This window comes from Lepisosteus platostomus, chromosome 2 (assembly GCF_059453375.1).
Source record: "Lepisosteus platostomus isolate fLepPlt1 chromosome 2, fLepPlt1.hap1, whole genome shotgun sequence".
NCBI classification, from domain to species: domain Eukaryota; kingdom Metazoa; phylum Chordata; class Actinopteri; order Semionotiformes; family Lepisosteidae; genus Lepisosteus; species Lepisosteus platostomus.
Window position 1 is genome coordinate 75,589,857 of NC_142612.1, and position 25,520 is coordinate 75,615,376.

At 34.8% G+C, this 25,520-nt stretch overlaps 1 protein-coding gene across 2 annotated transcripts in view; it reads left to right on the forward strand.

Annotated features, from left to right (window-relative positions):
* si (sucrase-isomaltase) overlaps window positions 1–20,190 on the forward strand; it is a 55,928-nt gene extending 35,738 nt beyond the window's left edge. For both annotated transcript variants that reach the window (XM_088618549.1, XM_088618541.1), the window contains exons 25-48: window positions 185–334; window positions 697–903; window positions 1,308–1,456; window positions 2,412–2,580; window positions 3,250–3,346; window positions 5,319–5,431; window positions 5,948–6,073; window positions 6,641–6,769; window positions 7,324–7,431; window positions 7,681–7,743; window positions 7,882–7,998; window positions 8,332–8,416; window positions 8,535–8,673; window positions 9,227–9,360; window positions 9,896–9,930; window positions 10,050–10,166; window positions 14,949–15,097; window positions 15,315–15,399; window positions 16,369–16,425; window positions 16,812–16,936; window positions 17,200–17,288; window positions 17,923–17,972; window positions 18,097–18,267; window positions 19,887–20,190. In XM_088618549.1, coding sequence (XP_088474675.1) covers window positions 185–334; window positions 697–903; window positions 1,308–1,456; window positions 2,412–2,580; window positions 3,250–3,346; window positions 5,319–5,431; window positions 5,948–6,073; window positions 6,641–6,769; window positions 7,324–7,431; window positions 7,681–7,743; window positions 7,882–7,998; window positions 8,332–8,416; window positions 8,535–8,673; window positions 9,227–9,360; window positions 9,896–9,930; window positions 10,050–10,166; window positions 14,949–15,097; window positions 15,315–15,399; window positions 16,369–16,425; window positions 16,812–16,936; window positions 17,200–17,288; window positions 17,923–17,972; window positions 18,097–18,267; window positions 19,887–19,967 — 2,745 coding nt within the window. In that variant the 3' untranslated portion in view covers window positions 19,968–20,190. The remainder of the gene's footprint in view (window positions 1–184; window positions 335–696; window positions 904–1,307; window positions 1,457–2,411; window positions 2,581–3,249; window positions 3,347–5,318; window positions 5,432–5,947; window positions 6,074–6,640; window positions 6,770–7,323; window positions 7,432–7,680; window positions 7,744–7,881; window positions 7,999–8,331; window positions 8,417–8,534; window positions 8,674–9,226; window positions 9,361–9,895; window positions 9,931–10,049; window positions 10,167–14,948; window positions 15,098–15,314; window positions 15,400–16,368; window positions 16,426–16,811; window positions 16,937–17,199; window positions 17,289–17,922; window positions 17,973–18,096; window positions 18,268–19,886) is intronic.
* The last annotated feature ends 5,330 nt before the right edge of the window (window positions 20,191–25,520 follow it).

A 25,520-nucleotide genomic window follows, 5' to 3' on the forward strand; every position in this document is an offset into this window, starting at 1 on the left:
AATTATATCAGTCCTGCTAACATGTGAATTGTATTGAAAGTCAGGTTTGAAAAATTGCACCCATTCTTCTGATTCAAGACCTGAATAATTGCAAACTTAACAAAACACATGTTTAGATAGCAAAGCTTTATACGTCTAAAAAGTTTTTTAAATTTATCATCTTACTCTTTTACTCTTTTTGCAGGTTCTTCACTTAACAGGTCTCCAGCTTGAACTAGGTCAGAGTTATTCTGTAGAATGGAATCAAGTATTAAATGAAAATGAAAGATTTGACTGCTATCCTGAGGAAGACGGCAATCAAGATAAATGCGAAGCTCGTGGCTGTCTTTGGAAGGTGATTATTATTTCTTGCAGATTCCAACGTAAAATTCAGATATCGTGTTAAATGAGAATTGCATGCCATCTGCACTGTCATTTCCTACTTAATGGATGCTCTGATATGTTCAGCCATCTACAGCATGTTCCATTAGAACTGGTTTCTTAAAAGACTTCTCTAAGACGATAAGTGCCATGCTCTCTTTCTCAACATTTGCAATATATCATCTAAAACCCTTAGAGTTTTCATCAACATGTCCATTAGCCCATAAGCATTTTATACTTCAAGAACTAAGAACAGTCTGGACCTTTTGGGTTATTTGCAGCATCACTTAACACAACGCATGATTTTTCTACTACAACTATATGGTCTTTTTTCAGCCCTCAGACACTCCCAAGGTGCCTTGGTGTTTTTATCCTCGTGACTTTGGGTACATTGCAGATACAATTACAAACACTTCATCCGGAATGTTATTTCAAATCAGAAGGAATAATAAATACCCTCTGAATCATAAAAGACAATCTGCTGACATTGAAAGACTTCAAGTTGAAATAAAGTACTTAAACCAACACCTGCTGCAATTTAAGGTAAGGTTGAGGACTGTCTTGAAAATAACTTTCTGATTTGTAAAGGGCATTTGAAGGATAATGTAGACATTTGCTTGACTTATTGACTGGAGATAGAAACTTTATTTTATAAAAAAAATATCATCTTTGTTGAATGGACTGAGGTTAAAAAGAGAAACTCATTAGTGCACACTGTGATTTAATCTTTTTTTTTATTTTCTGTATGATAAAATGTTGGTGAGGGCATAAGAACAGAATGTTACATTGTGTAAGTGATGCCCAGATTACTGTGGAATTGCTTATGCTTTAGGCAAAGTTCAGAAGAAAGCCCTTTCTATAAGAAATGTGTTCTCAAGAAAATATGTCAAGCAAGACAGGCACCAAATATTTAACATTTTGCACGGACAAAATTGGTCTTTTTTCAGATATATGACCCTAGTGCTAGACGATACGAAGTGCCTGTTCCTCTCAATATCCCCTCCACACCTGATCCAGTCAACCAGCTGTATGAAGTTACTGTGGAAAAAGAACCTTTTGGTATTAAGGTGAAAAGGAAAAGCACTGGAACTGTCATGTATGTTAAAACCTGATAACTAATTGCCCTCCTTTTGAAATTGTCATTGTAAGAGATGCTATATTCAAAGATAGATTTAGTTTAATAAAACTTTTGCCCTGCTTTCACAAAAAATATTTCGTTAACTGCATGTAATAGCCTGTTAGTACTGTTTATATGTATCAGATTATGAAGAGTTTATATATCTTTAACAAAGAGCATGTTGAACTTGACAGCATTAAGGTTTATCACAATTTAGATAGCAAACTGTAGCTTTACTGACAGCATTTCGTAAAAACTACTCTTCCAGAATATATTTAATTAATTATCACAAATAACCTAAGCTTTAATGTAGTTATGTTTTTATGATATCCTAACTTTTGCTTTACCCAAGAGCCTTCATAGTGCAGAATAATGTAGATGTTTTAAAATGTCAGTTTGACATATCAATAACTGCTAGTTATCCTAAAGTAATGGAAGTATTTGGGAAAATATTTCTAAATTGTCTGGGAAATCAATATTAGAATATTCTTACTTTATTGGTGACATGATGTACAAAGAAACCATTGCAATTTTAATGTTCCAGGTCATTAAATACAAAATCTTTTCCTTATCTTCTTGAAGTCCAAGTACTGTATTTCACATCTAATTGTCATCATTTTGGGAACTTGGGGTTTGTTTGATTTTTGCTGCAAAGACTGCCTAAATTCTATTTTTGGTAAATGATAATAAAAACAGTAATAGCCATAATAGCAATTTCCCCAACACGTAAATATACAATTGCTGTACCTTTTGTCCCTTTATCATGACCTGTGCCTTGATCAACTCTCAGCTAAATGAGTTTGAAATGAAGCCATATGCCATCTTTGTAGCACACCTACTGTACTGAAAATACAATATCAGACACCCAAAGTACATCACATTCAGAGGCTCTGTGTTCTGTTTCCTGAAAACCTTTTCTGGTCCATTTATGCAGCTGGGATTCTCAGCTCCCTGGATTCACCTTCAGTGACATGTTCATTCAGATCTCCACTCGACTGTCTTCAAGCTATGTCTATGGTTTTGGAGAAACAGAGCATCCCACATTCCGTCATGACTTGAACTGGCACACTTGGGGAATGTTTAGTAAAGACCAGCCCCCTGGTGTAGGTATACTGTTCATCTTTCACAGTGACTTCAGTTTTTTTTAAATGAGCAGATTATAACGTAAAATTGAAGACAGTTAAAACGGAACATAAATGCAGCATTTTCTTATGTAGTTACTCTATAGATGTTGTATGAATAAACACATATAAAGAAAGGTTTACTGTCATCGATACCTGAAAGGAACTTTGCAAATTTTAAGTGTATATAACAAGATTAGTTTTCCATCGTGTTCCAGAGTAAGGACAGCAGATAAAAATGTGTTTTATTTTCTTTTATTGTTGTGCGCAGTGGATCACGTTAATTGTTTTGACAACAAGCTATGTTAAAAACATATTGGATGGACATATATTGGCATGTTAATGCCTGACTGAAAGGTTATTGCAAATTGACAATTTTAGAATATTTCCCAAAAAGTTCATATACAATACTATCCGTTAATTATCCCTTGCCTGTAGGAGCCCGCTAAAAAGGAGGGAGAGCACAGTGAGTAAGTAGTATAAAAATTACTGTAATTGCTAGAAGTTCTTGAAAATTAAGAAAACAAAACCAAAACAAATTAGATGGGCCTGTCATTCTGTCATTGACAAAAGTTGTAGACTTTCTTTGTTTACTTCATTGTATATCCCTTGTTTTTAAAATGTTAATATATGATACATATTTTTTAACAGTACAAATTGAATTGCTATGGTGTTCACCCATTTTACATGGGTGTGGAAAAAACTACAGATGCACATGGAGTTCTCTTACTAAATAGCAATGCAATGGGTAAGGACTATGCTTTTTAGTGTTTACATTACTTTACATTTACTGTATATACAGTATTTCTTACAAGCACTTATGCACAATCATGTTTTTTGCTCTTTTATAAGAGCCTTTCTGAACTTATTACTCTTTATGAAATAACTGCTTTCTAAAGTTATTGTCTCTGTCAAACCTTTGTACACAAGTGTTATATTTATGGCAGTAACCGCTTAGACACAATAGCTTTCAAATGCCTGTTGTCTTTACCTCTTTTAAAACATACAGTCGATGCCAATTAGAAACACTGTTGAATATATTTTATTTCTTAGTCTTACTGAGCAGCAGATCTTTCAGATTCAGCCTCAAACAGAAGTGACTCTCTGTATTGAATATCTAGGATGTGTATCAATCCTTTGTTGTCTACTGCTTTTGAATTCCCAATCAGAAGCTTAATCTCATAATGAAAATGCAGCTACTTTCTTTGTTCAAGTAGAGAACACAGGACAATCAAAAAGGCTCGCCTTTCTTCCTAAGGGAATAAAGAACAGCACTAAAATAAATCTGATAAACCGATATTGATTGCTAAATCAGATTTATGAAGTGATTGGAGGAAACCAATCCAGACATTCTGGCAACTATCATTACAATCACCAGGGAATATGGGGATTCTAACTATAAGCAGAGAACCAATTGAAAAAGCCACAGCTTATGAAGCTGTAGCTTGCGGAACAAATTATTATTAGTAGTTATAGTACTTAATGATTGCATACCATCTGTATGGGCACTGTTTACTTTGTTAGATTTACTGAGGCCTAGAGTCTGCGATTTCTCAAAGATCTGGATGCAAGAACATTGAAACTCTCTGAACGTCAGTGAATGTTTGCCATTAAAAATCAAAGCAACAACTTGCACTAGTCTCCTGGCATTTGCAGCTACTGTGACTTGCAGTTACTGAGGGATCTGGGTGTGTGTGTGTGTGTGGGGGTGTGTGTGTGTGGGGGTGTGTGTGGGGGTGTGGTTCCTGGAAATGTGGGACTTGACAATAAATACCCAAACAGGCGTATGTAACATCCTTTCTACTGCTATCCACTTCCACACTATGAATGATTTCGCTTAGTTTATTTTGAACAGTGCTGCACTTCAAAACTATAAACTGTAGTAACTCAGAGTGAAATACACTTTAGGGAAAAGGATTAATAAATAGCAACCACATAGCTTAGTAGATTAATCATGGTATGCCATGTTGCGAGTCTATTGCCTTCTCTGAATTGTGAGTGACATGGGTGTTTAGGGGCAAAGCAAGTCTATCCAGCTCATCTGAACATACAGTGCGGGTACAGAGATGCTCACATCTGTTGTTCACAGCTGTAACCTAATCTTGTCGGAAATGATCTGTCAGGAAGAACCCAGAAACCATCTGAACCTCTGGGTCTAAGCTTCCTCTGTTACGTGGTCAGCTCTGGTTACACATTCTTTCTGCAGAGCAATTAAAGTGTTCAGTGGTATTCAGTCTTGCTCTTTCCTTTTGGGAGAACAAGTCATCAAGTTTCTTTGATTTGTAAGCCGGTGACAAAATCTATCCAAATCCATGTGCTTCCTTATGTATAGTTTTGTTTTTGCTGATTTTTTTAAAACACACAGTGCTCACTAATTTGAACCATAGGATACATAGGATTAAAAATGGTTGTGTTGCATTGATGGTTTGGGAGCTGGATCTGCTATATTTCTGTGGCTGTTAGAGTCTCAAAACCACAGAGCATTTAACAAAAATAAATTCACTTAGTTAATAATTAACCTGATAAAACCTACAGTAGAAATTAAAAACATATATTGGGAATTAATTCAAAGCTCCTGAAAGCATCTTTGAAAATCACAGCAGTTTTAAAGCCTTATATCCAGGGGATACTCTTTTATAGTATATACATACATAATCACTGATATTTATCTTATTTTGTAGTATAATGCATTTATGTGTTTTTCCATTTTCAATTTTCAGATGTGACCTTTCAGCCTCTTCCAGCTCTAACATATCGTACCTTAGGAGGGATTTTGGATTTTTATATGGTTATGGGCCCTACGCCTGAACTTGTTGTCCAGCAGTACACAGCTGTAAGTACTAACACTTGCCTGCCAAAAACAAATAGTATATGAATGTGGAAAGTCAAATCTTCCGCCTTCTCCTGTTCATTGTAACACCTAGTCCAAAGTAACATGCTCTGTGCAGGTCACGGGATTGAACTGTGCTCCTGATGAATTGCTGATCTAGGATGAGGAGCCTCAGGGAGCAACAATTTGGCTTGCTGTAACGGAAAACAGCTGGGGTCTGTTTGCGCCAGTGCACCTCAACATCCCCTACTAAGTAATCATCCAGAGAGGCCATCTAAGTTGAGCCCTGACCTTCTTATTTCAGAAACTTGGCAACATTCATTGATCAGGCCATTAAGTGGAAAGTGTCAGCTGCAATGCACTGGGATTATAGTGCTTAGGTTATATGGTTTGTGTGTGGGTTGCATCCATAAGTTAGCATCAAGATGGCATACTGTAAGCATCAGATAAAACTGGGATGGAAAATAACTCCGTAAACATTTTTCTGAATGTCTAACATTTTTTGCTATCTGTCAACAGCTTGTTGGTCGTCCAGTTATGCCAGCCTATTGGTCATTGGGTTTCCAGCTCTGTCGATATGGATATAAAAATACCACAGAAATAGAACAACTCTACTATGAAATGAAGGCTGCTGAAATCCCATACGTAAATATTTTTTGGCCCATTCTGTACAGCAAATTGTATTACATAAGAGTTTAACAGATAAAGCTAATATGCACCTTCTAAAGAATTATACTAAGAGAATATTTCCAATAGGGGGGTTATATTTTATTCCTGTCTCTACACATGACCGCACAAAACAGTGCGGTCCTTAAGTAGTCCTAACCTGAACCATTATCCTTTTCTTTCAAATCATTTACTGTATTACTAATACCCATTATTAATACTAATGCCCCCTTTCTATTTTTCATTATAGTAATTAAATGCAAATATGCCATAAATACATAGCATAAAATATACCCCATCCAATACACCAAATCAATCATCACATCTATGTAGTTCTAGATCTATGGACTAGATTCCAAAATGCTATTAAAATAGGGCATCCTTTTCTCAACTTGCCTGGTACAAGCCATTTTGATTTAGGTCGTAATTCAATGTTCAGATCCATGTAGACAAAACCAAAGATATTTTGAATTCTAAAAATCCCCAGTGGTTTCCAGCTACTGAATCATATTTATAATTGTACTTACCTGAAGCTTTCTGTCACAGGATGTTCAATATGCAGACATCGATTATATTGAAAGACAACTTGATTTTGTTCTTGACAAAGACTTCCAGGGGCTGCCAGCTCTCGTAGACCGAATGAGAAGTGAGGGTATGCGTTTTATTTTTATTCTGGTAAGTTTCTAATGTTTGATGAAAAAAACAATATAACCTGGTGTAAAATAGGGAAACGTTGGATGTGATATACATTGCTTGAGGTTTTCCCTTTATGTGCACCTTAAGTTTAGGAGTTTTGTACAAAGTTGATGAATAGGTGAGGTTAGTTGCCAGGCTAAGAGGAAAAGTATTCCTGTTTAATAATGTAGGAATTTAGTACTTGGCATTGATTATTTGTTGTGAAGTTCCAGTATCAAATTGCAGTTTTAACTTTATTCCATGTTTAGGAATTGTGTCTTTTTATGATACAGGATGCATTATGGATAGTTCTTCGCATGGTCCATAAAGTTCTTAAAAATTCTTCTGCTAAGATTTAAAAGAGAGAAAAGGCTTAATTTAAAAATTTAAAATGTTAGTTGCATTTGTTATTGTCATGAAAATTGTTGATTTCCAAAATGTATTGCAATGCTATCCAATACATTTAATGTTTTTATGTATATTTGCTTCACATATATTGGATTATAATTTGTATGTTTTCAAACTGAATAAACTCATATTTCCTTTTCTATTAGGATCCTGCAATCTCAGGAAATGAAACTCATTACCCTGCTTTTGATCGAGGAGTTAAAGATGATGTTTTCATAAAATGGCCTGACAGTAATGAAATCGTGTGGGGAAAGGTATTGAAAACAGTAATTAATAATAATAATAATGTTAACTTTCATTTTCATTACTACAGTCCTGTAGTAATAAGGCTTGATCTGTTGGCATGTGGTCTAAACATTTAGGACTCAAAGCTACAGTGCATGTTCTTAATTTATGCAGTAATATTGTCTTGATATTTCCTTTAGATTTCATGAGTTTGTACTAGTCAGTATAATTCTAAAATGCACCACATATAATTTTTTGTTTTTTTCTGGGTCATCTAGGTTTGGCCTGATTTGCCAAATGTTACAGTTGATGAATCATTGGACTGGGAAATACAAGTGCAGGTAAACAACATTCTTTTCCTTCTGCATAGTTAACTCTTGTTTCAGTTCTTTTATAATGCCGCTCCAGTCTTTGTCCTGTCTTAAACCTTAAGTTCCTGACTGTAAACCATGATGTGTTTCTCATTTATTTATATTTAGATTTACAGGGCATATGCAGCTTTTCCTGATTTCTTCCGCAATCAGACAGCAGTGTGGTGGCTTCGAGAAATCGAAGAATTTTACAACAATACTATGAGATTTGATGGTCTGTGGATAGTAAGTATAACTGACATTGACATCATGCTGACTACTGTATACAGTATATAGGCAGTGATGTATATTTTGCTTTCTTGTTTCTTTTCTTTATTCTTGTTGTTTGTTGAACTAAAATATTTGTCCTGTGCTCTTCGTAGCAGTTTAGTCTTTACAAGATAATTTTTCTAAAACTGTTGGTTGTGTTTAAAACAGCACTGGAAAGATCATTTTATTTTAGGTACTATGTGAAACTAATTGCTCCGGTATCCACAAGATTTCAGTCATAGGCAAAGCTTTAGTAATAATATTTAAAGTAGGAGTGATTTTTTTTCCCCCTCTCATCTTCTTTTTTAGGATATGAATGAGCCTGCAAGCTTTGTTCATGGCAGTCCTGATGGCTGTAGAGATCAAACTCTTAATTTCCCTCCTTACATGCCACGTAAGACAATAGAATTGCATAAACTGATTTTCCATCACATACAGACATACTGTATACAGCAGTATATTCCATTATCCTTTTTACCTGATTTTGTCTCGTTTTTTTTTCTCTCTCCAAGCACTGGAATCAAAAAGCTTAGGGCTCCAACATAAAACCTTGTGCATGGAAAGCCAACAAATCTTGGCTGATGGCACTCCAGTCAGGCACTATGATGTACACAACCTTTATGGATGGTCTCATACAAAACCAACATATGAGTAAGTATTCTAATGCAGCTATGACTTTTATTATTACAATTCTTAATATATACAGTACTGTATATTGAGCATCGCACACTTATTTAAAATGCAGTGTGTTCAGTTTAACATGTCACATGGCTTGTAATCCCCCAACTGGGACACACCAGTTATAGAAATAAGCGTACAGGTGTTCACTTATTTGTCAGAAGGGGGCTCTCTTCATTGATTTTGGCAAAATAAGTTCACAACTGTGGTAATACTGTATCTCTGGGATAAATGTTGTTGACTGACTATTACCCAGATGAACCAATATACTGTATCTGTCAACTCTTAGCTTACTTCAGACGTAAGTCAAATTGAACTAGACAGGAGAATACGTTTTCAGGTGGATCTTTCATTCTCAAAAGAACATTTTTTCAGGCTGGTTCTGTTTCAGGAAAACAATATTGTCTCCTTTCGTATCTTCTCTGTTTTTGTGTGTTTGTATATGAACATATATGAGAATTATAGAATATTTTAACATAACTAAATTAATTTCTCTCTTCTTTTGTTTTTTTTTTTCATGAAAAAGCGCCTTATTGAAGGTTACTGGAGAGAGAGGAATTGTTGTCACAAGATCCACTTACCCATCGAGTGGTAAATGGGCAGGGCATTGGCTTGGAGATAATAATGCCAGTTGGGATCAGCTGTTCAAGTCTATCATAGGTATGAACTTACAAGTACACTTCATAACTGAAGTTTTATTTAATGTTCATGTAACCAAGACCAATTTTTATGTATCATATAGATATTGGATTTTAGTGGGAGAAACATTATACCAAATTAACCTCAAGACTTCAAAATTCTCCTCATTTTAAAAATGGCATACACAACAAAAGTAATACGAAGGAAATGAATTGCATCAATAGAGTGAAAATAAATAAAATTACGAGTGTACCCCATGGCAAAATACTTCAAATGAAAAAAAAAAGCATAATTTAAAGTACATAATTTTAGCTTGTTTTAGTGTGTATCTAAAACAAGCCAAACACAACACACAACAATCAAATAAAACATATGGCAATAATTTTTTGAGTTTTAAAATTAATCTATAGAGACAACTATCTGACAAAGCACTGAATTTGACATTTCTGCTAAAGTAGTTTTAAACAGGGATTGTTAAATGATCACAAGTTAGTGTAGCTTTGTCTGTTTTAGCCAGCATATTGAGGATTCATAGAAAAGGTTTCTCCTTTTGCAGGTATGATGGAATTTAGTTTGTTTGGAATTCCCTACGTAAGTACTGAATTAATTTCCTTGTAAGTGTTTTAGTTTAATTTCTGCATTTCTGTTTATTTTGAAAAATATGGCATTCATTACAGTTTGGGACATGTCCACCGTTTGTGTTTCTTTAGACTGGGGCTGATATTTGTGGTTTTTTCAATGAAGCCTCATATGAAATGTGCCTAAGATGGATGCAGCTGGGTGCTTTTTATCCATATTCCAGGAATCACAATGGAAAAGGAAACAAGGTAAGTTCACAAGTGAAAGACACTGCATAACCAATTTGCTTCTTTATATCTGTCTATGAATGCTATTATGGCTATTGGCTATCAAAGGGATCTTGTTATTCTATCACCTCTTTAGAGTCCATCATCCATCATCATAATCAAGTGTAAATAGGCCTATGTAGTTCAGGTGGGCAGCTGTGTCAGCATGCGTAGTCTGCAAAGGAACAAGTAATAGGTTTATTCCATGCTGAGAAGAGAAGAGAGAAAACACAACGTTTCAGCTGTGAGGCCTTCTTCGGGTGTGAGGTAAATAGGCCTATGTTGAGAATGGTGCTTCTAAACTCTCATTGAGATCCACTATGACTACATTGCTGATGGGTGCACATTAAAGTCAATTGTCAGGGTTGTCCCTTTACGTCCAATCATTTCATAATGCCTTGCAAATGAGCATTTTAACAACATGAGACATGAGAGGAAAGCACCAAATCAGCACTATGACCATAATGCCCTGGCGATTGAGAATAGTTTTAAGGTCACTTTGAAACATGCCACTTTTTTTAATCAATCTGACTTCTAAGAAAGGTGAATCGTGTTTTTAAATACTGATTTATCATGTATCATCATTTAAATACTGATTTGTAATGTATTTAAATTTCATGAACATAATACAAAGTAAGAGATGGCTCTTCGAGTTACCAATAAAATGCCAGTTTACCTCAAAAATACATTACGTGGATACATGGATAATACATGGATAATTTTAACAGTCTGTTAAAATGATCTTGACTGTTTTATTTTAAATGCACCGAGGTTTATGAAACAGTTTTTTTCAAGAAGTTGTTGTCCTTAGACTAAATTAATATACTGGATTGAAATGAAAGTCATCTGACTGTTGAATAATATAAATAAAAGTAGGCAGGGATCCCCAGAGCAAATATTACTGACATTTATTTTCTTTCCCCTGTTCTTTGCATTGTTATAGTTAACCTAATTGTTCCAGGAATAACTATGTGTAACAAGTTACTAGAATACAGACTGCAAAGAAACTCAGCTAGATAGTAGGGTTAGCCAGTTTCTGGGGTTCAGCTGTCTCACATGTGCTCTAGTCTTTACTTATTGACTGTGCAACTATTTGAACAACAGTACATTGACAGATTACAGCAGTAATCATTATTTGAGCAATAATAAATAAAGCCCTGTTTTGAGTATGAGGCTGTACCGAGCTTTTATGCAAGTGCATCTTCTTAAAGTTTAAGCCTGCCACCTAAAATGGGAAGACATGCTTTCAGTGAAGAGGTTCATAGAATTATAATTGTTTAATTCTGCCTCTCCGATCAGCCTTTGTGTATCAAACACTCAAACTGTAGATTGACAAGTAAAATATTTTAACTTTTTAAGTACAGGCCATAAGGACATCAAAACACTGGGCCCTGATGCAGCACTCAGTTATAGATCCCTAGCAATTGCAGGACTGTCACAGTTAAAGGGGCTATTTATTTGTGTAAATGGCTTTGCTCCAGAATATTAGCTGTCTTGAAGACTAATGTTCAGCTACTAACAACATCTACTTGTCTTGTGGAAATAAAACAGCCAATACAAATGTGAACCACTTACTGATATAGAGTTATCACAGTATATACTGAATATCTGCACTTTATTGTTGAGAGTTGATGTAAAATAAACCAGCATTCATTCATAAACACAACACAAAATAACTTGTTAAGGTTTTAAATCATATTTACTGTATACATCCTTTTGCTGCTGAAGAAAACGGGACATATACCTTATTACATTAAGATAAAGGTTAACAAAACTGTAGGAAGCAATTTAAAGTGACCTTAGGAATAGAATGAAGAACGAAGCTGTTATTTTGCATACAGACCTCCCGGCTCTACTGCCGAAACTTGTGAAGTCCTTGAAACTTAAATCTTGGCAAATCTTTAAAACTACACTTCTAAAAACTTTTTTTAAATAAAAAATGTACAGTATTATGCTGAATACTGATGTTCTGGGAAGTGTTTTCACTTTCAGAGCAAGTTTGGGATGTTCCCACTGATTTTAAAATCTACTGTAAATTGTATACTTACTGGTCAGAATATTAGGAACACCAGTTGTTTAACAGGTTGGGCACTTGTTATGAACATAAACAACTTGAACAGGATATAACATGTGTTCCCCCAGGTTGAAATATTTTCATCCTCCCCTAATCTAGTTCTTCTTTTGCTTAAAGCTACAGTATGATGATGGTACTGTAATGGTGTGTATTATCTGAACTGCATATTTCCAGCAGTTTTACCAGTTTTCATTATGATTGAAAAGTAAGGATAGATTTGGCCAGGGAAGATCAAGTCTGTCTCATGTTCCTCAAATCCTTGCATTTCCTGCAACTAAAGATTTTTTGTAGTAGACTGAGGTTCCTGTTTATTATGGCTAGTGTGTTCATATCATATATGGAAGTTATTAATTGAAGTTCTCAAGCGATTACAACAGCAAGTCAATCTCACATTGCTGTTCCTAATCACAATCAGAAATCAGCTATATATATCGAACACAAACACTTCTTTTTCTTTGTCTCAAACATCCCTCCTCCAGCTTATCTCCACCTTTTCTGCTATGCCTTGGTTAACTCCCCTCTCTGAATTGGGGTCCAAGCTCCCTCATCCTATGGTCAGAAGGGAACCCTGGCCTCAACTAAGCAGGCTAAGCCAAACCTATCCTACCAAAATAATTAACAAATTCACAAAGCATCTAACCCTTGCTTGTTGATGTCCCTCATGAAATGATTTTCAGTGTCATTTAAACATTTTCTTTCAAAGCTACTAAAAGTTTTAAAACCCACAATAAGTTATCCGAAGCAATTATTATGATTCATCCGTATTTAGTGATGCCATACTGTGCATTACATAGAAGTAAGATGGGCCACTCTTCAGACTCATTTAACTTGTGTGCTATACTTAAGCTTTGTTGGACTGCTCCATTTTAAAATCCTGACTATGGAACAAGTCACTCAGGCATGGTCCATTGTCCCTTATGTGAAAATATCCACTCATGCATAAGAGTACTACATAGGATTAAATAGCCAGCTAATTATCTTTTGTCATTGTTCTGTTCTCTGACTTCCTCATAAATGCCATGTCTAAATGTCTAAAATGTAATACATTAAAGGGAAAAAAAAGACTGAATTTCCACTTTCTTAAACTTACCTTTAAGGCAACACAAGATCTGCCAGCTGATGAATGTGTTTTCAGATTAACTGATACAGTAATAGCTTGCTGTTGACAACTGTTAAGGAGATATGGCAATGCCCAGTCAGAGATATTTCTATGAAAGTATTTGAATACAAACACACTGATAACAGAATTATTTGAAATACAACTTGTGTGGAAATATGCTAATCAACGTGACTGCACTTATAAACCAAAGCAGCTGTAAACTGTAAAGCTTTCAGCCAATGTTGTATAATTCACAAGAAAAAAGTATTTTGCTGTAGGAAAAAGTAAAACATGCTTTAATAAAACCCATATAGATGTCTTTTGTTGTCTTTTCTCTTTAGATAAAAATGATTGGTGTGGCATTTTTCCAGCAGGCACTGTTGCCCTTAGGGTTTCAGCTTTGGACTGTGTAATCTCCTGGCAGCTATGCGCAGAACAATGCTAAAACTCTGAATTTTGAAAGCCACAATATTCAGTGGTGTTCCCGAGAAACAAAATGGCTTTGATTTTGATCATTAGAAGTTTTTGGGGGAAACCATGGACATGTGCAAACACAGTCTCTGCCTTCAACAGGGAAATGATTGCCATGTATCCTAAATGGAAAATAATGAACTAACAATAAGAAAAGCAAATGCTTAACATACTGTACAGAGGTTGTATGAAATACACAAGGCACAGGATAATCACAGTTTAGAGGCAGATTTGATTTCAATAACATTGCCAGGGGGCTGTAATTTCAAAGTTAATTACTGATGGATAATGATTTTCTAAAATTATTAGTCCTTTATTGGTTTCAAGTTTATTGTACCTCAGCAAGTCTGAAACTGAATGTGCTTATTTATTTTAGAACTACTGTGTTGCTCCGATGAAAAACAAAATCCCCAGGTCCTACAAATTATGCAACTCATTCATTGTTCACCTGCACTTTCAGATTCATTAAGCTTCTGCGTAGTTCCTTTAAAATTGCGTCGGTCTTAAATTTGTCATGACAGTAAACTTCTTGTGTGCTACATTCAGTTCATTGCAGTAAGCGGGTACTGTATCACTGCAGAATGACTTTATTGGTTTCAGGAAGCATCAATCTTTTGGTTAATTTAAATTAAAAGTTTTTTTTTTGCTTGGCATGTGGGAATCATTCAAATGGTTCTGTCCCAACAGATGCCATCTGAGTCGTGTTGGCTAATGTCTATATTCCGCATTGTGCTGCCACATTTATCCTCCACTTCAGCTAGAAGCACTGTAGATACATTGCTGAATGTGTTTTCTAGCCACATTAACTTAATGCATTTTTTTTCATTTATAAAGGAAATGACGGTTTTGCCTAATCGTGTCTCTGCGCATGTACTGTACAGGCTTTTAACTGCAGTATATTGTAAATGTTATTCGTTATGGATTTGAATAGTTGCTCTCATCTAATCATCCAATTATATACTGTAGCAATCACTATTGCTATAGGACTTATACAGTACTGTATATCAGAATGGTGTGGCTTGTAATATAAATTATGGATGTATTCAAGTATAAAAGGCACATATAACTCTACACATAGCCAGGTTAATATAACCATGCATGATTTCCTGTATTTCACCAGCGTCAAGATCCAGTCGCATGGGATGAAAATTTCACAAATGCTTCAAGAAATGTCCTGAACATTCGCTACACCTTGCTGCCTTACCTTTACACACTCATGTTTGAAGCCCACAGCAAAGGCAGCACTGTTGTCAGACCCCTTTTACATGAGTAAGTGTGTTATTATTGTCATTAAGCCTTATTGTTGTTTTTGCTATGAATTAATTTCAAATCATTTAAATGAAGGAAGAGAAAAAAGGAGTACTAAACTGAGCCTATTTTTAAATTATTTGGATTTCTTCCATGAGATAAACCTATGATAGCAAGTATTCTTTAATTTAGAATGTTTTAAACCAGAAGTTTCTATTTTATTTTTTCCTGTCTGCAGATTTGTTGAAGACACTATAACATGGGATATCTATAGGCAGTTCCTGTGGGGGCCAGCTCTACTGATAAGCCCAGCTTTAGATGATGTAAGTACTACAAAAGTGTTATTTTTAAATAACCCTAACTGAAGGTGTTGTTTCTAAGTAAAGGAAAGCTGTTCTTTTTTTAAACTTAATTCTAGTTACCAAATTACAAAGAAAATGTGAAAGAAAAATACTAAGGTAATCAATGTATTTTTGTGCTATATACTGCACTTGTAATGTCTACTCTGAATGGCATATACCTTTAATTTTTAAACATAAGATGTGTGTAGAACTTTTAATGGTTCTTTAACGTAATTAAAAGAACATTATGCCTTTTACTTGAATTGTGTTTCATAAATATCTAAAATACATATTATCATATGGTTGTTATTATTATATGTTGTGCCTCGGAATGAATGACAGCATTAATATAATCTGTATTTTACATATGTTCAATTTAAAAATTTGTGCTTTGAAACATCAGTAGAAAGGCTACAAATGAGAGGAGGTCATCCTGTTCATCTAGCTCATGTGTTTGCTAATAGCTAATTTTCTAGTATCTTATCCAGCCATTTCCTGAATGAAGCTACGTTTATCAGCTCCAATTACATGGCTGGTCGCCAGTCTGCCTCAACACATCGTGTATATAAGTGTCTCCTCTTCTTGGTCTTAAATGCACTTTCCTTTTGTCTTCACTTGTTTGCTTTGCTTTGTGTTGTACTGTTAATTCCTATTCTTTCCACTAGTGCCTCTTAAAATGTCAAATTATATTCATTCCAAATTAGCTTGGCATGTTGACCCCTTGATTTCTACTTCTCAATCAAATGTTCACATTATGCCGAGCATGTGCAGTAAAAATAGCCAAGTTAGGTATCAAGATATCTGAAACCATATGATCTTTAACTGCATTCAGTCTTGTTTTTTCAGGCATGCAAATTAACCCAGACTGAATGAAAGAAATCCCAAGGAGCAATTGTGGATGAGTGTGATCAGCAGATATTAAGTTTAATTTCTTTTTCTTTTTTTCCATAGGGTCAAACAGTAGTTACTGGCTATTTTCCAAAAGCCCGATGGTATGACTATCATACAGTAAGTGTTAGAAACCTCCATGCTAATAAGTGTATAAGGCCTGCAAATAAATTGTGAAATTAAAGATAATTATGTATAAACTGGGAGACTGTCATTGTGTGTATGATATATTCTGACATTCTATTGTACCAATAATACTTGGAACTCTGAAAGTTTGAATACTGTATGTCATAGTAGTTTGTACTGTAGATGCAGCATTATTTGTTTATGAAAGTGGATACAGTTTACATGTATTTTGCAATGTTCTTTTAAGTGATTGAATATGTTCCTGTTTCAACCCTGTTCGACGGGTAAATTATTGTTCATGTTGATATGTTAAATGCCTCTTAAACCTTGACTACAGTTTCAGAGATGTTACAGATTTGATTAACTGTGTCTGTTTCCAGGCGGAGTACATTGGAAATACCCCAAAGTGGGTGAACATGGAAACACCTCTCAATCACATTAATCTTCACCTGCGAGGCGGATACATTCTCCCATGGCAAGAACCAGGCCTCACAACAGCGCAGAGGTCTCTATGAGTGGATGTTGTGTACAATGTTTGGCAGTTACAAGTCTGCCTATCAGTGGCAATGAAGAGAAATACTGTCTCTGTGACCTAAAACAATTTCATAGTCTGCTATTTCTTCTTCTGTTTCTTTTAAAAGTGTGCATGCTCTGAATATTCATTCACAATGCTTTAGTCAAATCTATCATCCGTGAAGGTGTACTTTTGAATGTGTTAAAACACAACTCTGCTTGATTATTATCCACCTATTTTTCTTGGTTTTATAGTCGAAAAAATCCTATGGGACTTATTGTTGCTTTGAGCGACCAAGGGCAAGCTCAGGGTTCCCTTTTCTGGGATGATGGATCAAGCATTGGTAAGTTGTCAGTATATTATTATTGCTCTTGTTAAATTATCTACAGTCAGAAGGTATTTTAGAGAATGTCCTTGTACTATGCTATCATTTTCTTAGTAAACTCCCCCCATGAAACTCAAGCAGCATGGTGTTCCATTCCATCACTTCAATTATCATTGCTCCAATTATTAATATATTTTTTCAAGAAATAGTCTGTTTTCTAATAGTAATTCATTTACTATATGTATCAGATGTATAACATTGGCCAATACAGTATATGACCCGTGTTATTAGCCTACAAAGAAGCTTTGTTCAGAATAGTGACTGAGATCTCCAAGCTCTGAGATGTCTCCAGATCTCAGTTCTGTGAGTGGTGCTACGTGGCTGCGGTCTTACTTTGCTGCACCCCCCGGGGAGCCTGTGGGTTGGTATGTTTAGAAGCGTATACAGTATATTGTATACAGTAAAAAACCACAGGACAGCAATAGGATAGTAATTCAAGCAGGTGTGAATTCAGAGCTGCACTTCCATAGCACATTAATAAAAGCAGCAACAAATGAATGGATGTCATCTCAGTCATGCTTCCTGTACCAACCCTGACACATAATTTCCAGTACTTGCATTAATGTCAGCTATTTTTGTTTTCATCTGTTAGACACTTATGAGAAAGGGCTGTACATGCTGACTTCCTTTGCGGCAAACCAGGTATGTTCTTCCTGCTCCGACTGCATCTGATGGCTCTGATGCATTAAATTATTTTTGAAGAAAATTAGAATTTGTCACTGCTCATGTTTTTTGTTGCTTTTCCCTGTGTCATTCCGGATATCAGAACACATTGACGAGCCATTTTGTACATAACAATCTAAACAACAATGACACTCTCATATTTGGACAAGTTAAAGTGTGGGGAGCGGGAAGCATCAAAGTCCAGACTGTGGATGTAGTCTATGATGGACAAGCCAGCACTAGAGTGAACTTCACACACAACGTGATGACAGAGGTATGAGCTTTCTTGTAGTTTTACCTTGTTAAAGCTGTCAGATTATTATTAGCCAGCTACTTACTGAAGATACAGTACATGGAGTAAAGTGAACAGCTCTAGGTGACGAAGTGGCTGTGGGATGTGTTACTGTAGATGGTCGATTGTCATACAAAAAACAGAGCTTTAAAATACACTTCAAAGCCAATAGAAAATGTCCCACTTTGACCTTTTAATTTAAATACCAGCCACAATGAATTATTCTTCCTGATTTTGAGTGAGGAGACTCACTCATAACTGCTCCAATTAATCCAGCCTAATTGCAATTAAATAAAGTCTAATTTGAAATATTATCAACATGCACTCAATAAATATCATGTTGTTCTGTAGAAAAATATTTTTCTTTTAATAAATACAGTCCTGGGAATAAAGAAACCATCAGACCACTTCAGTATCAAGTAGATCATTACAACATCACAACTTCTTATAAGAATAACAAATGAGACAAATAATGTAGTAGCCCCATCAGCTGTTTTAGTCAATCACTTTTTGAAGAGCTGTGAAGTTCAAGTGAATCAAGAAAGTGAAACATGATGCTGAGATTAGTATTTAGATGCTACTTTGAAAAACTATGTTGTACAAGGAACTTGTATCTTGATAGGACATGGAAGATGTTGTTAATGGTGAATTCAAATATACTGTATACTGTATATGGTCATGATGGCAGACATTTACTATTTTAAAGAGTGTCAGTGTCAAGTTAGATAATTAAGTTAACTGAAAGCATGAACAATGAAAGGACTTGCACGTTCTTTATAAGTACTGTACACAAACAAGGATCATTCAAAGCAGATTTTTATATGATGTTAATTGTCTTAAATATTAATCACCAGTACCTTTATTTAAGGTGTCTTCCCTTACATACTCATATTGTGTACAATTTTCACAGGTAACTAAGTTACACAGGACAATGGTGTACAGTCATTTTGTTCGGGATATACTGTATGTAACCTGTTGATTTAAAAAATACAGAAACATTGAGGCCTCCATATTGAAACATTCAGTAAAATGGTTATCTCATGAAATACAAAATGCTTAAGACTAAAGAAAATATTTTGGTCCAGCTCAGTTTTTAGTCTGCTGAAAGGAAATATGTTTCTGCTCTAAATAAATACTTTAATATGAGGAAAAGTAAAAGAAAAACTGTGCCTTTGTCTAGACAGAGACCATCATAAATATTAATTTTGAAATCATATTTAACAGAGGTATATGTTTATGGCCTTAGACCCTAGTCCATTATTTGTTCAATATTTTTCACCAACTTAATAGCATATAGATATTCCTGTTATCTATCTTCCTATATTTTTGCATGACTACCTCACCAAATGCAATGAAGAGTGGTGTGGCATTTTGAAATACTTGAACTAACACCATCAGTATCCTTTTCAGTTGTGCTCTAACTCACTGCCAGCCGGAAATAACCTTGAATAGTAGTAAATCATTTATATATAATCCTATTTCCTAGAGCTTTAAAAGCAAACCTGTTTTAACAGTCACAAAGATACCTTTGTATGCAACCAGAAAATATTGCTCTGGGAAGAGATTCCTTAAAATGTATTGTTTTTTTTTATTTATTTCAGGAACTTATCATACATTTGGCAGAAAGGGGCTTGTATTTGGGCAGACCCATCAGGATTTCTTGGAAAACTGGTGTTATATAATGGATGCTGCTGGATAACAAGAAATGGAGGATCTATAATATAATAATATTATCTATAATATTACAGAATGCGTGGCTGAATATTCCAGGGTCAGGGTGGCAATGAGACAGAAAGCTTTTACTGTTGGAGAATGATTGAAATATGAACACCTTGTTTGTTTCTCTTTTTAGGTAATCTGTAATACAAATAAAGGTTATTTAGGATCTATTGCTTAATCATGAAATACATACTGTAGTTTGCATTGTTATTTTCTGTATATGCATTGAGTGGCATTCTGTAGTTTAAAGGCTATTCCCATTCTAATGTATATTTCAGTATCATCTAAAAAATAATAACATGTTACTCCAGAACCTCTTATATTAATAAGGTCATAGTAATTCCTCATATACATACTGTATACTGTACACAGTATGTATAATAAGATACATTATCATCATATTTACTCCTTTTCATTCTACTTTAGCATGAACAACTGATTTCAAATCGGACTCCTTGGGAGTTTATGTCTCTTGGGATCCAGACCAGTATTGAGGAGGTCCAGCAGTGTTCTTTCTATGTTCTAACTGTATATTCATATACAGTAAGTAACACATAATGCAGTGCAGTCATCTTAATACATTGGCCAATTATTTACACAACAATACATACAGTATAGCACTAACAGTCTAGAAATATGCGTCTAATTGATTTCTGCTCTAACTGGCACTTCCTCTAGGGGGATGAAACATAGAAAGCAATAAAATTAGATGCAAATTAGAAGCATAATAGATAATCTAGATGAGGTTTTTTCTTACACCAGCAGGAGATATGAGAAATGATAATTATTTGGGGTTTTATTAGTGAGAAAATTAGAGTACCTGTTTTTTTATTATAGCAGCATTTGTTAATGTGAAAGTCGTCATATATTAGGGAAGGAAAAACCACTTCAAAAACAACTATTAATACATTCACTGTATTGTTTGAAAATATGTACACTTTTAAGCCACTTAATTAAATACTTTTATTGTGTTATGCTTTGCAGTATAACCAACCACTATAAATTACAATATTAATGAAACTTGTTCATGGCTTATTACTTTTTCATGTTTACTTACTGTATTGGTTGTATACAACTCATTTTATCCAGGAAAATAGATTTATATATAATAGCATGATATGGGTAAAGGTCATACATATTTTTGCCATACTATTTTTTGGGGATTAGTTTGCAAACATTATTTTTTATATGTAACACAAATTTAAACGCACTGATTAAAAATCACTCTGCTGTAAACTCAGACAGCAGAAAATGCCATGCAGAGGTCATTCTGACCTTATGATAATGATTCTTGGCAGAGGTCTGTCTGCAGATGTATAAAAACACTCTGTCAGAGATTTTGTAGAGCATACCTCAGTTTGTACTGTACATCACTGTTAGGTACTGTTAATATCAATTTCACCAATTATTTGTATTTGTTTTGACTAAACTCTGCAGTTTAGGCCAAGAGTATACTTTAAATTATGCTTTCATTGTAGAGTGTTAATTAAACTTCCTGAAAATAGACTCACAGTAAAAAAAAACCAAAAACTTGACATTACGAGAACACTAAAATAAAACATCCAGGCAGGATCCAATCACATCTGTTCTTATGATGTCATGTCTTTTTTTCTAATGTATTAATTTGACAAAGTCAATAAATAATATTTGAAGTGCAGCACTTAAAATATGAAGCTCAAGTGCAATATACTGGCCTTTCAAATACTGTAGTCCTCTGTCGGGAAATCAGAGGGACTTATTTTTTGGGGGGAAGCTCTTTACAGCTTCTCCATGAAAGAATCGGTCAAGAGATTGCCTCAAGACAAAATTTCCCAGTGTTAAGGATGACGTTATTAATATCATTCATTCTTGCATTTCAGAATTGATTCTGACATAACCTTCACAAATTTTCTGTGCCTGGTTTCTTGTGTCATTGATGCCATACTGTTAATATTTCCCAGTGCAGCATTTTTTATAACCTTGTGGCAGGTTATGGAAAATGTCACAGATGATTTGTCAATTTATTGAATTCATTCATTTTGAGATAAGGATGGTTTTCCCATCCTTGCTTGGCAAAAGCAAGTCCTCCTTCTAACCTTAAGTTTGAAAAGTACTCCTTTGCAAAAGTATTGATCATACTCATAAACACACACACACACACACACACACACACACACACACACACACACACACACACACACACACACACACACACACCAGGGCCAATTTTTCCAAAAATCAATTAACCTACCAGTATGTCTTTGGGTTGTGAGAGGAGACTGGAGCACCCAGAGGAATCCCATGCAAACACGAAGAGAACATACAGACTAAATGCAGACAGTACCCCAGGTTGGGAATTGAACTTGGGGCCTCAGTACTGCAAGACAGCAATGCTAATTTATTCAAAGCAGAACAGTGCTTTGGCAGTTACCAGTGCTGCCTCACAGCTCTTGGGTCCTGGGCTCTGTTTGAAGTGGGGGCATCTTCTGTGTGTAATTTGCATGTTCTCCCCTTGTACATGAGGGTTTGTGTGTTTGTATACTGTGTAATGGACTACTGTAGTCTGCACCTAATGCTTCCAGGACAGATTTCAAGTAGCTGAGACACTACTAGAAATAAGTGACTTTCTGATGGCAGATAGATTAATAATCTGAATCAAATGAAGATAATATATTAGATCTTTCCAGATACAAGTAAATTAAAATCTTCAACCAATGATCTAAAGAAGAGCCAGATTTACTTTTTGGTCATCATTGAGCAAAGTGAAAGTCTCCTTAATTCAAGTAAGATGGTTTTGCTTTCTTTGTTTTTCATTTTACTTGCTAAATATCACAGCCAAAACCTTGATAATCAGTTCTTAGCAAAGACCCAGTACACAAATAAAAGTGAAAATCAAGAATGGTCTGAAACAGACAGAATAAAAATATTCCTGAAAGTGAAATGTTTTCTGAACTGGAATGAATAAATATTGCAAATAAGCAAACATAATTTGGACAAACAAGAAACTAAAAAGAGAATGCAGACTGATAATGTATTGAACTTATTCTAAAAGCAAAAAAACCTTTTGAACATATTTTGAAAGAATACATTAGTTACTACACAATTGAAAAAGATGAAATTGCTCCTTGTTTTTTTGCATAAATACATAAGCAATATTTTTATATCAACACCAAGGGAATATTCATATATAGAATGATTCAAAATTGCCATGCCAAGGCATTAAACAAATTCTCTGAAAAATAATATTTTGATATATGAATATAACAGAACTGCGATTGTTATGAAAATTAAGCTGTCAAAGAAAATGACACTTTGCATTCAACTAATTGACAGCTTGTGAAGTAAGCCCAACATAGAATCAGCATTCAAATATTCTTTCAGTGAAAGAAAAACCCTGAAGCCTTTTGTGATATTAAAGCAAGAAAGTCACAGCTTCTTCCAGTTAACATGCACTATTTACAATAGTATTTTTGTGTTAAATGGTATTTTATTGGACATTACACATATCTGAAAGTGCTGTGCATATTTGAAAATAACATCTGTATATTGTTCATTGTGCACACCAAAGCAATTGAAAAATGCCATTTTTGTAAGTGGCATTTCCGAGCTTAACAAACAAAGCAATTATCATTAGGATCTTTAAGTTACTATAATCAAAGTTTTATTAAATCTGATCATAACGACAAATACCTACAGTATATAAGAAAAACTTCACATTTTTGCTTTCTAGCCCACTTGTCGTTATCAGCTAATTGATTCTCACGCTAAGATCTGAGGATCGTATCCTGCCCTTTCTTGAAAGAAGCCAGAGCATTAGTTTCAGCAACACACAGTAGGTGAGTATCCATACTCCCATAACAGTTTTTGGAAAGATGTACCTCTTGTTCTCAGTTTTAAATGCATGTCCATGAGCTGTCCATGTCCATGAAACACTTGTGTTTCCCTGTTGTTTTTAAGACGTTCACTGGATGGTCATAATCAGTGCCTTTGAGAATTTTAAATATTAGAGTCAAGTCCTTTCAAAGCCTTCTCCCTTGAAGAATCAAAAGTCTTTAGATTTAAGAGTAAATCTTTTAGCCTGTCAGTGTAGGACATTTCTTTAAATTCTGGAATACATCTGGTTGCTTATCATGGTTTCTACTGCAGACATTCCTATAGGTTTTTCCCAGTTTATGTGTCATTAAAGCCAATTTTTATAAGTATTGCTAAAGTATGATTTTCTTCCAAAATAGCCTAAAAGCATTTTCCTCAACACTGGCTAAGCTAACTCAAGCACAATCCAGGATTTATGATTGGGTTTTGGAATATATCATGTTATTACAAGCTATACCCCAATTGGGAATGTTTTCTTACTCCATACCAAAACTCATGCTTTTGGCATCTCAAAAGTACTCCACGATCAGTGGCTTGCATATTTGTACAGTCACATAATCAGCTGTTAATCAATATTTAGGACTACAGGGACTGACATGGTAAGAAAAATACCCAAATAATCTTTTTTAAGATTACAATGCTCACTAGTGTAATATTATAAAATATCCAGTTTAAGACAATTACTGTATAATCTGCTCGAGGTTCTTTCATTAGAACCCTTACTATCACAGGCTTTATCAATGGTTTGACCTGCACACTTATAGACCCTGTTCATCGCTTTTTGTCAGTGGTCATGATGTGAGCTGGATAACTAAAGACTGATTCATATACAATTTTTCCCCTTGGTGAACTTTGCATTCGATTAGGCTAATTACAGCTGCTGTTGTATTAGTTCTGCCATCCTCATATCCAGTTATCTAAATGATAATGACTTTGGCTCATCAATTTGAGAAGTGACTGTGGAAGAAATTTGGTGAGTGATGGATTGATGTAATGAGCTTGAAAATTATTGCGGAGGAGTTTTCATGGAATTGAACGCTCTCTGTTTCATCTCCCTAAACACAAATTCTGACTTATAAAAGGTTTTTAAATAGTAATGGACATATCAAAAAGAATTGTCAATCACAAGCAGTGTTTATTTTTTATTACCTTTTGTAATGCATGAGCTGATGAATTGGGATGAATACTGGGCAATAGTCAAGTCATATTATATGATTAGTCTGTATCTCAAATTATATATATATACAATATATCAAAATATAATATATTGTATATCATATTATATTAATCATATACTGTAAGTGTATGAGTTTGTGTGATACTGAGTTTAGTATAGAATAAAATCCCAAACCTCAAAGTAGCTTCTGAAAACAGTCCTATCGAGCCTATCTGTTCTTACTACTGGTTACACTTATCTCAATCGACCACCCAAACCTACTCACAGCTACAGTACCCACCACTGGTTTCTACTCCATTTGAAAAAAAAGTTGAATTCAGCTTTAAACTCTCTTCCGACAACTTCTTTGAGGAATCTCAAACACCTGCATTCAATCCTTCGGGTGCTGGGCTTTGGAAGCCTACTGAGGTTAAATCAGATCCAATCCACATAAAGCACACTCACCGAAAGCTCTGCTAATGAAGGCGTCTACATCAATTACTGTATA